At 45.7% G+C, this 14,655-nt stretch overlaps 1 protein-coding gene across 1 annotated transcript in view; it reads right to left on the bottom strand.

Annotated features, from left to right (window-relative positions):
• The window catches only part of SLC43A2 (solute carrier family 43 member 2), a 32,914-nt gene that overhangs the window by 5,526 nt on the left and 12,733 nt on the right, over nt 1-14,655 (bottom strand). Inside the window, exons 6-13 of the mRNA XM_074922503.1 lie at nt 10,200-10,292; nt 9,186-9,319; nt 8,544-8,746; nt 7,767-7,910; nt 4,105-4,243; nt 3,551-3,683; nt 2,521-2,594; nt 665-788 (exon numbers count right to left, since the gene is read on the bottom strand). Of these exons, the coding sequence (XP_074778604.1) occupies nt 665-788; nt 2,521-2,594; nt 3,551-3,683; nt 4,105-4,243; nt 7,767-7,910; nt 8,544-8,746; nt 9,186-9,319; nt 10,200-10,292 (1,044 nt within the window). The remainder of the gene's footprint in view (nt 1-664; nt 789-2,520; nt 2,595-3,550; nt 3,684-4,104; nt 4,244-7,766; nt 7,911-8,543; nt 8,747-9,185; nt 9,320-10,199; nt 10,293-14,655) is intronic.

Here is a 14,655-nt window from a genome sequence, read left to right as displayed (position 1 = left end):
TCCTGTGCCCAGAGCACCACATGTATAAGCTGAATGCTGCAAGGTTGTCACTCTGGATCATGGCTGCGGGAGTCTTGTTCCACAGAACAGGCAGGGCTGTTCTAAGTTACAATTCTTTTACACCAAGTTTGCTGACTGTAAAGCAACAGGCTGCTGGGGTGGGCACACGTAGCCCAGAGACCAGGACTCTCCCCAAGACCACCCATGCCATGATTTTATTGAGCTGCCCAGACAGACTCTCACTAAGACACCACATTAGGCCAACCCTCGATAGCCACTTGGCTTTCTGGACACTAGCATCAACAACCCAAAATTTACAGGTAATTGGAGCCAATAGCTCTCGAGGAAGCAGTATTTCTACTGCATTTTGAGGTCCACATAGATTGACTCACTTTCACCTGACAGATTTTGACTTCGCCACAGAAACTTAGCAGAAAGCACTCCTGCAGCCATCTCCCTACCTCCTTTTCCATACACCAGCACAAGGGCTAATGGTTTTCCTTCCCAGAGAACGGGAAAGGGTCTCCTGGACAGCACCAAGGTAACAGCAGACTAAGGGGCATGTAAAACTCCAGCGGTTTTTAACCTTGGTCCATGCACAGGAGTCAAAATGAGCTAAAATCATCTTATCCACCAAGCTTTCACGTTAAGTTTGAGAACTTGCCCAGAGAGGGTCTCCTTCCAAAGGTCCCGTCAATGCCATAAAAAGAGGCTGCTGCAGAAGGGCGAAAAGGGCACTGATCAATGACTGCAACCCTGTCAAGCTGCCAAACTGAGTAGAGGGGTATCTGTCAACAGAGAAAGCAACAGCATTATTATGTGTCACCTTGACTGTTCACGTCACCCAGATCAGATTACATTCCCAGTCGACTAACAACAGAGCACAGTCCCAAGACAGGCACACTATGAAGAACTTCTCTCTCCTGGACTTATATATATATAACTACCTCCTTTTATAGAGTATTTAGTTGTACCCGACAGTGTGTGCAGTGCTCTCTAGAGCAGAATGCAGCTGGTGACAAGGCTGGAGTCTTCCTCTCCAGACTATCCTCATCCTGAGCTCTCAAACTGAAGAAGTATCAGATCCAGGTCTTGTTTTGCAGCTGTACCATAGGCAGATGGAAGTGCTTATACAACTACTGTCCCTACTGCAAAGGGAGAAGTGTTGGTATTTACAAGTTAAAAGCAGGGCCTCTTTATCCAGATGACAGCATTTGCGGCTGAGCAATCATTTTCATCTGGTCATAACAATTTGCTCCCTTTAGAAGTGAGTGAAACCTGCACAACAGGTTAGTATGTGTTTTCCTTTTTAGAGGACAAGTCTGATCCTATGTCAAACTAAACAATACTGTTGATTGGAAAGTGCTGAATATCAGATACTACTAATGGAAAAAATACATTTCAGGAACAGTCTAACATCTCTCTTACCCTCACTGAGCTGTGTTTAAAAGGGGTCAGGTTAAGCTAAGCTTGGAAAGAAGACAGGAGATCAAAACTTTCAAATATTCAAAGAAGTCAACATTCAAAGCAAAAATACCTCAACTCCAGGAAGTTCCAAGAGTTGCAATGGTCAAACAGCATTAGTTCACAAGCAAGCTGATAGCTACAGCAACAGGCATTTCCCTTGCCTAAGACAAAAATCTTTTGCTTTGAGCTGCCAGGGAACCAAAAGTTTATACATTTTTGAAGCAGAGTCTTAGATGGATTTTCTAGTCTGGATTCCCCAGACACTGGGATCAAAACCTCTGACAGGAGTCTGTAGAGTTGTGGAGTCTCCATCCGTGGAGATACTCAAAACCCAGCTGGATGGAGTCCCAGGCACCCTGCTCTAGCTGACCCTGCTTGAGCATGAGGGTTGGACTAGATGGTCTCAAGAGGTCCCTTCCCACCTCACTGATTGTGTGATTCTCTGAAAGATAACAGCTTCCTTCTTTTCCTCTGCCCAACAGGCTCAGGATAGAGGGGCAGATCTGTTTTCAAAACCAAAAGCGTTGCTTAATAAGGAAGAGCATTCAGATTCAGCTATTGATAATTTTGCTAAGTAGGAAACAGGATGGATGATCTGTCCTGGGAAAGGGAGTAGGCATCATGAATGGTATCTTGAGCAACGCTTTAGCAATGTAATTTCAGAACAGACCAGTAGCAATGTATTCAATTATGTTAATGTTTTACCTGGACACATACACATAGCTACTCATTACAAGACAAAAAAAAGCCTTGAGTTCTTACTATATAACCTTAGTGTCAATAGCTTAGTCTCAGCTGAGGCCCATTCATAGCTGTGCCTCTCACTGCAGCAGCTACGCCAAATGGGTGAGCTGCTTCTAAACAAGGGAAGTATCAGCTAGGACTTCAGTCCAGCTCCTGTTGTATCCAGTGGTGACCACGGAAACAAGTTGCATCATTTTTCCCTTCTGATCATGAAGGCTTCACTTCCTGATCTCCCTCTCACCGGGACAGCTTATCATCCCAAGCCAGTTTATTTGTCCAGCCATGTATTATAGGTAAGCAGAGACTTACACAGCTGCATAGAGGCCTCCCACAGCTGAGTGGATGAATCCTCTCACAATTGTGTGCAAAATGAAGGAAAGAATCTGGAAAGAGAAGCAGAAAACGGTCACATCCTAGTTACCACCTAGGTATTCCAGACCCCAACATACAACCATTCCTAAAGCTGTTTTCCTTTCCAGTACACAGCTAGGCTTGAGGAACCCAGAACCAAAACCTGACAGATCAGCACAAGGGAAGAAATTTGTACTCGTCTCTAAAAGCACTGCTTTCCCTTACTCTGCAACGGCTAACACGTAGTGACGCCTGAGGTTAACCACATGCAAGACCCATCTCATCTGCAGATGGAACTGCTGCAAGGACATGTCCCCAGAAACCTGTGGCCAGGGTCACAATGCTTTTTTTACTGCACTTGAGGCCAATTTAGTTAATTTTCCACAAGTTATTGCAGACAATACGCAAGCACGAGCAAACTCTATCTGTTTGCTTATGTCATCAAGGCATGTTTAAGTATAGCATAAAATCACTAAACTCCTCTGCCAAAAACAGGTGGTGCCACAAAATAAATATTTTAACAGGTTTACAGTCCCACAGGTACCACTGGGCATAGCATCTGATGCAGAAATAACCTCCTGTATATATCAGTGTCATGCTTCTTACAGCAAATTTTCTGAACCTCAGCAGTTTAAAGAGCCCAGGTTAAATGCACAGGCACTGCTGAGAGGATCTCGGTAGAAAGCATTTGTTGTTACAGAGCTCAGCTGCAGAAACTTCTAAGTGTGAATAAATTGTAGATCAACTCTGATATTTTAACTGTAGCTGTTTCTTTAGGTTCAAGAGATGTAAGCTGCCTGGTATTGTTTCATATCTAAGACTGGGCTTCCCAAAGCAGTACAGGAGTCTCCCAGCAATGCCAGAAATCCCCCCTGCCACGAGCTGGTTCTGCTGGCCTGCAGGGCCTCCTGGCACCGTCCCGCCTGCCATTTTGCTAGGACCCACACTGCCAGCCCCTCCAGCACCCCCACCCATTTCACATATTCACCTGCAACGGTAGATTAGGAATAAGACAGGTGATTCCAAATCCGACCAGCAGGACATTGGTGAATGCAAAGGCATTGGTGGCATTGGTGATTTTCTGGATCTGACGATCACGCTTTTTCTTTTTCTTGTCACTTCTGGAAGGATAGCAAAACCTATGTTACAAAAAGCACTTTCAGCAGCTACTGGAACTCACAGCAAGATTCTCCACATATCACATCAACTCTGTCTAAACCAGTTTGGCTAGAGGTCTGCCTAATGAGTGAAATCTGAGGAACATCTGGGCAATTATTTCAGCGCTGTTACTCTTACTGTTAGGCTAGAAGGGCAGTCTGAGCCTCCCCTACTACAACTTAAATTCTCTCTTCTTGGCTGATCTTAGCGGACATGGAAGATAGTTTGGTCCTTTCCTCTGCAATTATCAAGGTCTTCCTTCAGGCTTTCTTTTCTATACTGACGAACCAATATTCTTTTCAGTCTTTCATCACAAAACACATTATGCAGAGCAGAGGAGGCCTGCTACGTGGCTGCATGTCCCGTGTGGCGCACACTACGCACTGCTCAGCGTTGCTCTCCTCATTCTCTTCTGAGCCATCATCGCATTCTTTCAGCCGCCAGTCCATGATGTACCCGATCACAGGTGCTGTCAGCAAGCACAGCAGTTGCAATACCCCAAAAATGGAAGTGTAGAGAGCCACTGCAGGGGAAGAAAATGAAAAAAAAAATTTAAAAATTGAAGAGTTTTAAGTCCGAGTGATACTGTAGCAGCGACAGAAAAGAAGATGAGAGAAAAGAAGCTGTTCCTCCCCACCAAGAGCCCAGAGTCTAGGTATGACAAGCTAACAGGGACACCAAAGCCCTGCTTCATCAATTTAGCCTCCCAGAGATGACATCAGAGGGGACATACTGGGTGCACTTGCTTCAACCATTCTGATCCTGCACTAGTATTCTCCAAGCAGCATCAGCCCAACTGCAGGTAAGGTGCCAGAAATGGGACCTAGCAACTGCTTAGCGTCAGTGAGGTTTATTCTGGCTACCACCAACAGGGAAAGTTCTTACAAGTAATATGTCCTGCACAGACAGCCCTGCCTTAGTCATCTCTTTTCCTGCCTCGTTGGGAGCTGCAGCTACATCTTCTCCAGCTGGGAAGCTCCAGCAAGGACAAGCCAGGCTGAGAAGGTGAGGACTAACATACTTTGTGCTGAATGGACAGGTGTGGGAGGCAGGGGGAGTGAAGATGAACAGCAAAAAGCACAGCACTTGAGGGCAATTATTAAAAACTCAAACTGATGAAAACTCCCCATGTGTTAAAGATGGGAGAAGTGTCTACGTGGCTTGCTAAAGGAAAGCTGATGCTAGAAAAAAACCTGTCCCCTCCCTCTACTGAACGGTTCCTCCACCCTGCAATACTTTTTCCACTTCCTCTCTGCAGCCCATGTGATGGATTTGAAGGCATCACACACAAGGGCAAGTCATGGTGTAGCACAGCCCTGAAAGAAGGATGTAATTCTGAAACTGCCCGTTTCAGCAGAGTGCTTACAAGTTACAGCACTGTAAGCAAAACAACCAAAGAGAATTTTAGTTCATCCCTCACAACACATTTCTAGAGATCTAGCCAAAGCAGTACAGCCAGGATTTACACCAAAATCAACTTGGTAATGGAGAGAAGTTTCCAATAAGCCTTTCTCTCCCATACAGTTGTAGCAAACCCCAGCAGGACTGCCTTGCTATGCCCAGCATGACACCTGATGATACTTTCCTGGCTCCAGTCGCTGGCAGGGGAACCAAGAGGAACTTCCAACTCCAACCTCACATTCACGCCCCCATTACCTCTGCAAAGGCAAGCCCCGAAGTGGCCCCACATCCCATCTCATTATAGCAACTGCTGTAGCCAAGAGAGACAGGTGGCATCACCCTCTACAAACACTCCTGGAGCTGATTTGCTGTTGTCTGGTTATTTTTTAATAGAGGGTAAGAAGCAAGCCACGCTGTCATGTTTTGCCTCTTCATGCTATTCTGAACACTTAATCTTGGGCTCTAAACACCAAGAGCAGAAGCCAACTTGAAGCAGGGAATGAAATTTATGGGGTCAGCAAAAGAAGGACAGACAGTAGCTGCTACAAAACAGGGCCTCGTCAATTTATCTATCATCTTAAAAAACATTCTTTCCTGAGGAGGGAAAAAGAAAAGAAAAAAGAAGAGAACAGTACCTAGAAAGTACCAGCAGAAGTAGATATGGCAGAAGTAGAAGCCTGGATAGAGCAAACAGAGGGTACATACATGGGCACAACCCTTTAAATCCACGGTTCTACACGTCTTCCCTCAAAGCTATCCTGAGCAAACCCCTCATACAGCTGAGTCTTCCAGCCCACCCAGATTCTACCCAAGGTCTCCAAGTATTACCAGATTTGAAAACAAGGTGATAATTTATGAAAGATACAGCCAAATTTCAAGTTCCAGACACAACAGGCCTACTCTCTCCTGACTTCCTACAACACAATGATACAGCCATTTACAGAGCTACTGCACTCCCTAACTTCTCCCCCATCTTTTGGGGTTTGCAGAAGATAAGTAGCCACAGGCTGACTGCTTTTTCCACCTCCAGATTTCATGACAGGTCTAAGTCACTGTAATCCACACAGGAAACAGGACTTTAAAGGACACATTGCCTCACTGCAACTTAAAGCCTTCACTACCTATTTGAACAATTTTCCCTACATCCTTCTCTCCTGTTCTAGTCCCGGGAATATTTAAATTTTCTTTGACCATAACACTTGCAGAATTGACTCAACTCTCTTCTTCCCTTGCTGAATGCTCCCTTCACCTGCAACTGCTCTCAGGAGCTCTCTAAAACAAACTACTTTCAAGTAAATAACTGCAAGAAGAATGAGGAGTCCAAGGGAGCAGAGTCCCATCCTCTCGTGATCTGCACAGATTACATTTCTAGAGAGCCACACACTTCTTGGAACGACTCTTGCAGCCTGACACTGCTGCAACTAGACAATACCACTGTTTTGCTGATGCCATGGAAACACCAAGACAGTGACTGCACTGAGAGCCCAGGCTACATTCAGGGGGAGGAGGGGGAAAATGGGAAGGAATTTTAAAGGTGGCACAGAAAAAAATGCAATGCACCCAACAGGCACAATCCTTTATTTAACATGGATCTAAACAGAAGTGGCAGCATATTATAGTTAATATTAATTCTAAAATACCAAGGAGGGGAGGAGAGGAAAGAGTGAAAGATAACTAGAGCAAGCCAGGGTAAAAAGAAAGAAAGAAAAAAAAACAATGTGAAAGAGTTACAAGGTAAGCAGAAAACTAAGCTGTGCTGGGAAAGGTAGGCAGTGTGAAGTTTGTCCTGTTTACTGTTTAACGTCTGAATTGGGTCTTGAGCCAGGAGATAAAGAGCTGAATGCTGCGGGCTGTCAAAGGCTCAAGAAACAAAGCAATTCAAGGAATGCCAGGGCACTTGGAGTTTCCCGAGTTTCCTTCCCTCCCCCAGAGCTCACTCCTGTTTTCAGAGGAGTGCCTCTTGATTTATCAGCTTCATGCAATCCAGATTTAACAAGTTCAAACTGGATCTTACTACAAAGGACAAAAAAAAAAAAAGCCAAGTCTTGTTTTGCAATCCTGGGTATTTTCAACAACAGTAAACTAATGTACGCTTTCCTGTTTGCTCCATGTACTGAATCAGAGCTATAAATACGAGTCCAGCGCAGCGAGCGCCCCTGAGCCTCCCCGGCACACACCAAGCTGCACGAAACAGCTATGACTTCACTTCTCCCACCCCCGGTTGCTGGGCTGAGACACCTAGTCCAACCACCAGTCATGAGTCAGCTGCTCTGTACTTTGTGCTTGCTTAGGATAAGCAAAGAAAATACCTGATGAAATAGGTTTTCCAATTTAAAAAAAAAAAAAAAAAATCACAGTCCATCCTGAGAAGCTACTTTCAGCAACCCATTTGGGGAAATAACATGGAATAGTATTTTCTAGACACTGGGCTAAAATTAGCTTGACATTCAAGTGTCTACCTCACTGCCCCTTTGTCCTGGGCTAGTTCCAGCCCTCTGCCAGACCCTACCAGCAGCTGTCAGCCGCACTCTGACACCACTAATTGCCATACACGGTGTATCTGCTGAGTAATCAGGATGCAAGGACCAGGTCTGGGTCAGGTCCCAGTTCCAAGGAAGCCGATAAATGTCTTCAGGTTACCCTACCTTGATCTTCATCTCCAGACAGAAACTCAAGGATGGTATTCATGGCTCCCATGTAGAAGATGAGCCGCAGCTGAGTGACGCACATGGTGATAAGGCTGAGCAACAAGATAGGACTGAAGACACTCTTCATAAAGGAGGGAGAAGCTGCAGAAGGAATAACAGAGTCTCTGAAGAAGGCAACATACCTTCATAAACATGTAAAATTTCAGATGAGGCTTTTGCCTCCGGGTTAACACATCTTCTCCTAGCTAGTGATTCCAACAGTGTGTGCCAGCAGCAGCTCCAAGGAGTTCACATTTCACAACTACCTGGTGCCTTACAGACTTCCATAATCAACAGCTATAGATGCTTGGAGTTTGGCTCCCAGTAACTGGGGCAAGGAAGGAGGAAGGAAGACTCACCTAATTCTATGGATTAGAGCAAAGCAAAGCTTCAAACTGCTTGCTTTTGCCATACCACTGAGTAAGGAAGGCTTGGTCATGACGGCAACAGTCTGCTTAAGAGACAGCAGTGACCAACTGCACTGTCCTTCTGCAGCCCCACCACTCACCCATGTTGTCCCCACAACTGGGAACACCATATGGTGTCTTTAGGCAAGTATACAAGGACAGGATTCCTTATATAACTGAACTTGTATTTAAATAATGGTGGCTGACACATGGCCCTGGCAAAATATGGATCGTGTACCACCTGTTTTATAACAGATCTGGAGTGGAGCAGAGAGGCCAACAGCCTTGTGCTGGCACAAGCACCCCTGGGGCACTCATGGAACCACACCTGCATTGTCAGGCTGGCACTTCACTTCTAAGTCCACCGTAGACAGACAGAGCTTGTTGTTCTCTTGCAAGGCTGCTGGCTCCTTGGGGCCCTTCATGGAGCTCCCCACACTGAGACGGCGCCCCACAGTCGTTACTTGCTTGTAAAACTGTTTCCCAGTGATTTTGTGGTCAAATCCCAGCCAGCTGAACTTTATTTTCACCCTGTTGGGCAGTAAAGAGCAAGAGAGCTGCAACACAGGGTGAGGAATCAGAGGCAGCAAAGTTGCAGGAGTCAGAAAGGCTATGTGTGGATTTAGGGCACTAGTTCCCATCTACAAAGCCACAAACAGTCTGCATCCAGAGCGCAGAGAGATACTTCCTCCAGGCCAACCTAGTATCTAGGTCAATACAGAAATACTTATGACTACTGACAGATCATTTTTCCTTCATAATTCCTATGCTTTGGAAAGTTCCACTTTCCACAGATATACACCAGTCAAGACATAACACTAATGGCAGGCATAAATCCTCAACTTAAGAAGTGGCAGCAATAAACAACATGCAAGGGAGTTCCCTGTCCACTCCTCTAAACTAGTTGTGCCAGCACTTTAGAGGATTAAGAATGGGATTAGCCCTCAAGGCCAGACTAGAGGACACTTACGAATAGTCCATGTCTTCTGGTCCTGGGAAGGGCTCCAGTGGCCAGTTGAAGAAACAGTTGAGGAAAACTAGTCCTGCACAGCTTGCCCAGACAAGCAGAATAAGGATGAAGGAGACCCCAAAGTCATATATAACCTGGAAATCACAAGGGAATATATTTTTCGCTATCAGAGCAGCAAGATACTTCAATACCCTTTGAATGAGGTCTGAGAGGAAGCTGTGAGAAAGAACAACATGCTACATTTAAAATGGGTTTAACTCAAGTGGTAACAAAAAGCAGTTTTATGTCATGCATGCTTAGAAAGAGATGTATACATCTTTAACAGCAGCTACAGCAACAACAACAGGACCTGCAGCTGGAAGAGCATGCAGCTGTATTGCAGATAACTGCCAAAGCTTTTCATCTAGGACCTTCTCCTTGGAAAGCCAGTAGGAACTTCCCTGCACACTTGAGACTGGCTTATTTTTATTATATCCCCCTTATGCTAACTCTGCAACAAAACATCTCTGGTTCTGAGTCACTAAGTGATCTACCAAGGCAGCCCCAGCGACCGTGTCCCTTCAGTGCCATTTGGTAGCTCTGAACTGTGTTCAAAGCCAGCTACCCATGACAATTGCACACATTAAACATGTGTTAAACATCTAATTTTTTAATATGCAATTTTACCTATTTTGTTAAATACGTAATGTGTTTAATATGCATTAAAATACATATATATACTCTTTAGAGTTTAAAAAAGCAACCTTTCATTTAAAAAAATCTCCCCTTCTTAACTTTTACTTAACACCTTTAAAATTTTACTGTCTATTAGAGCAGTCTGTTTGCTTTGTAATATTTGTTGAGTTCTTGAGGCAGTCACTTGGAAAGCCTTTGACAGGAACTTGAGTCTTGCAAAGGCACATCCTTAGAAGAGTGATTTAACAAATAATCCCTCTTTCTTTCCACATTATTGCTAAATGGTGCAAGACTCCAGCACACCACCACCAGTCATGAGTCATGATCCCACAACCTCACCTTGATTCCTGGAAAAGTCACAGCAGAGGAAGCATAGGAGCCAATCATCAGAGCAATGAACGTGGAACGAAGGTCACCAAACATGTTGGGCAGCTGGGGAAAGAAAAATTGGCTGAAAAAGGCTGCTGCCAAGGGAAAGGAAGAAAAGGGAAGAAGGCTTTCTTCTGAAGATATTGGCATTTAGGATTAAGACTCCTGGATAGCAGAATCTGAAGCAGCCAGTTTTACTCAAGAATGACTTAGCTCTTTAGGATATTGCTCTGCAGGTTGCATTGATGTTTCCAGTGTCAGGGATTATCTACAGTTCAAGATTTATATGCTTAGTTACACTGCTTCTTTCCAGACTGACAGCATACTTTGCATCGGTTACCTTTAGCATGGGAGTGCTTGCTCCAGCCCTTGTGATTTCCTCAAGAATTCTTTACACCAAGTCTGTAGCCACCACCTCCTTTCCTCTCCAAAAAAAATATGTGCCCACATTCTCCGCATATTGCCCTCTTTTCAGTCAAGAGTTGTTAGACACAGGCTGTGACAGCTGCACCATCTTTAACACCCTGCAACACCTTGAACTGCCAGGTTTGGGTGCAGACCCAAGGTGCATAAACAAACCTGTGCAGCAGAGCAAAAAGTTTGTGTTATAACAAGAAGAACAGAGACCCTGTTGCTGTTTGCATTTCCACTTCTAGCTCAGTCCGTGGCTCCTTCTGTGAAAGCAGACTCTCTCTACAAGGGGGGCTAAAGCTGGTCATGTTTCCATCAGCTGGATGGATGGTTCAGATGCCCAAGCACACTAGCTTGGAGCCCAGAGCAGGAAGGCAATTGCAAACACTAGATATCCACGGCTTTACTGTCTGGTGCAGCTATAAAGCTGCTGAACTCCGCAGCAAGAAGTGGCCAACAGCACCTCACGTTGCTATTCCTGCCACCCACCCCACTTTGGTGCTTGGGCTCCTATCGGGTGTGATGGCATTGCTGAGAGCAGACCAGGCTGGTTCTGCAAGGATCTGTTGGGAAAGCAAAGCTCTCAGCAGGGACAGCAAGAAGCAGCTCACAGCAGCCTCATCTGCCACCTCAACAGCAGAAGCACTCCCAGGCTGGCTCTCCAGCCCCTGCTTATGCTCAGGACCCAAAAGCAGAGTGGTGCAGGCAGAAAGAGCTGTGAGACCTTCCCACTCTCCTGGGAAAAGAGGAACTCCATTCTTCTAAACAGCCAAAATAAGGAAGTTTCCATCACTAACTAATGTTGGCCTGCAAACTGGAAATTACATGGAGAACCTTTGAAGTTGTAGGCTACAGAGAGGTCAGACAGTATCTCCTGAAGCTGGTCAACAGGCAGAGATTGTGCTGCAGGCAGACAGATTTCCCTCTCACCTCCTTGTTTGGGTCACTTACTCCCCAGATTCACTTGGGCATCACTACCACGTCAGCCTCAGAGGGCCTCAAAGCAGGACACTGCAGGTGCCTTCTAGGACTGAAAGCATAACCAGCATTTTACCTACTTAAAGATGCTGCTGAACAACACGATTCAGAAAATATTAGACCGAGCCTGAGCAAGCAAATGCTGTCACCACATTCCCCTTCCACTGCTGAAAAACAAATCCATCTTTCCCAGGAGTAGCATATAAGGCAAGCAAACCTGGCTTGTGTCACAGCAGGACCAGCGTGTTTACAACACAAGTATTCCTGTGCAGGAACACTCTAGGATCCATCTGGCTGTTTATCATCCTCTGTCTCACTGCAGAGCTTCCTAGGCAGTGCGGTCTCCAGGTCCTCAGATAACCCCAGCCCAGGAACTGCAGCGATGATGTGCCCAGCCTGATGCTGCTGGTGAACCCCGAGCAGACATGCACGGCAGAGGCAGAAAATGCTGCGCTCCTCTGCGGCGAGGATCCCCACACCCATCCCCAGATCCCTGCATGCGGGAGAGCTGCCAGCAGGCTGCTTTCAGGAGCTGCAGACAGGAAACGGCAAAGGATCCAAAGGTCTGTTACCAGGCGCAAAAAAATCTCTTCTTGGAAGCAGTGGCCTAAATACACACCCCAGAAAACAGCATCTGCAGAATACAGTGTCTGCAGGGTGCAAAAAGGCTAGTCACAGTCACCAGGCAGGGCACTGATTTAATCTCAAATACCCCAAATCTAAAATAATCTTCAGAAATTACAGCAAACAGCTGCTCCTGCTGGGGAGCTCAGAGCAGGGCAAGAGCTCCACAAACACAGCTGCTTCTCGGCTCAGGCCGGTTTTCCCCAGAGCCCCAGAGATGACAAAAAGCCTTTTTCATACAGCAGACAAGCAACTCCCAGGTGGATCCTCCTGCTCTTGAGGGCTACTGGAGACACAGAGCAGGCCTGAAAGCAAGCAGTCGTGTCCAGGAAAACCCGAGTTTGCTTCTACTGCAATAGGGACAGACGTCCTAGAAAGGCTACAGATTTCCTAAAATCCTATTTGGCACCAGCCAGATTAAAAAAAAATTGGACATAGGAGATTTAAGGTTTTATCCAACCCAGTCAAAGCAAAAACTGCTAACACTGAGCACCTGGGAGGAAAATAAATCTGAGACTACCTGGAGAGGCAGAGGGAAGGCAGGGAAAAAGTAATTCATAACCCAGACAGAAAACTTCTGAGACTGCAAGTGCCAGCACTGGCAATGCCTGTGCAGGTCTCATCTAAAGACCAGCTACTAAAATAACACACAATAGTTATTAAGCCATTTTTCATGCTGTCTTTATAGCAGCAAGCATTGGAAAAAATGAACCATAGAGAGAAAAAAAAAAACCAGCCACAGAGCAAGTGGGCTCTTTGTTTTCCTGCCATCAAAAAGCTCTGCTCCTCATTCTGATCTTATCCCTGCAGGCCAGAGGGGACTCCTCCACTAACTTCTGCCCATTCTGGTATGACAGCCCCAATCACGCAAGACATAATGGCAGAAACTCTTACGCTTTCTGTTTAAAGGTCAGTAATACTCAATATATTATTAATTTTATGCTCCATCTGAAAGATACCAACTTAATTTTGCTGTACTATAACTTTTTCCTGGAGTCCTTTATTACAGGCATACAATCCTAAACTGATAAAATTTCCTCTTGCAGATTACTTTCTCATCTGCCCTATAGTAAGTTTATGACCTTCGATCATTTTCTATTTTTTTTTTTCATCTTTTTCCTGGAGGCAATCCATATACAAAAAGTACCACAGCAGTATTACCAAACCCAGCTTCCCTCCACTTGCAAGAAATTTGAAAGAAATTTGCAACCTCCATTTGAAAGAACAGTGCAAAAAGTCAAGGGATTGAGAACTAGGCTACTGGAGAATGGTGTTTTTGTTCAAGCAAAACTGTTTTCCCTATCAGGAGTATATTTGGAAGTTATACAGACACTAAAAATACGTTCTCCAAGAAAGCCTCAAACTGCCCACTTTGTCCAAAGCATATGGAAACTCCTGTTCCCATTCTCCAGCAAACAAAAGAACACAGAACCCCAAGTTTTACTAATATTTCCGAGCAGAGAAGATCCCCTACACAGAGATGCCCTCCCTCTCCCCCAATTAAAGGACACTTTGTAGCAGAAAATAAGAGCAAAACAGCTGTAATTCTTTGAAAGGAAAACAGGACAGAAAACAATCTATAAAAGGCTCTTTGTGGTAATTTATCACACATGTTTATTTCTTTGCATGAAATAGCTTCAGAGCAGAACCAGTGCCAGATTCCTGTGTTGCTGTCAGAGCCACCAACACAGATCTGTTTCCATTTCCAATCTTCACTTATATTGGCCAAGACCGAGTCACGAGGCAGAAATCTCCCCTCTGCATTTTAACAACAGGCACAGTCTGACCTTGTTCCCAGAACTGGGAACAGCCCCGCTCGCTCACTCCCCCTCCTCCCCAAGCCACAACGCAAGGCACCCAGCAACGGCAGCTTGCTTTGGCTCTGCAGCTTGCCATGTGCTTTCATGATACCCTGGGGACTTGTTACTGAAAAAGGCTTTAAACCCAAGAGGCAAAGCTGCGTGGAATACTGTCCCAGGCTGTAATCCTCAGAGATCCAGTTCACCCCTTGCACAAGCACCGAGGATCCCATCTCCTGCCCTGCCATCAGATCATACTGTGCCCACGCACGCAGGTGTCCCAACACCTGAGGAAGCCCCACAAGCTGCAGCATCACAACCCCACACACCTCTGGGCCTCCCTTCACGGCCACCCTGCTACGAAGCAGCAACTGTAACCCGCCCGGGGTGGCAGAGGAGCAGCTCATGCACCAGCGGGTTCGACCCATTTCCTGGAGCGCTTCAGGTCACTTGCAGCTGGCAGCAGAAGGAAGTCACCTTGCTTTGACTTGTGCGTGCACGTGTGTGCTCGGCAGCCAGTGCCTGTGTCAGCCAGAACAAGCTTACTTGGCACCACAAGTTGATTAGTGTTCGCTGCCTCTGTGTAATGAAAGTCTTTAAAAAGGTCTTCCAGT

The sequence above is a fragment of the Athene noctua genome, chromosome 19 (assembly GCF_965140245.1).
Source record: "Athene noctua chromosome 19, bAthNoc1.hap1.1, whole genome shotgun sequence".
In the NCBI taxonomy this organism is placed as follows: domain Eukaryota; kingdom Metazoa; phylum Chordata; class Aves; order Strigiformes; family Strigidae; genus Athene; species Athene noctua.
The sequence above is the reverse complement of the archived record's forward strand: the minus strand, read 5'-3'. Positions and strand labels throughout refer to the sequence as shown.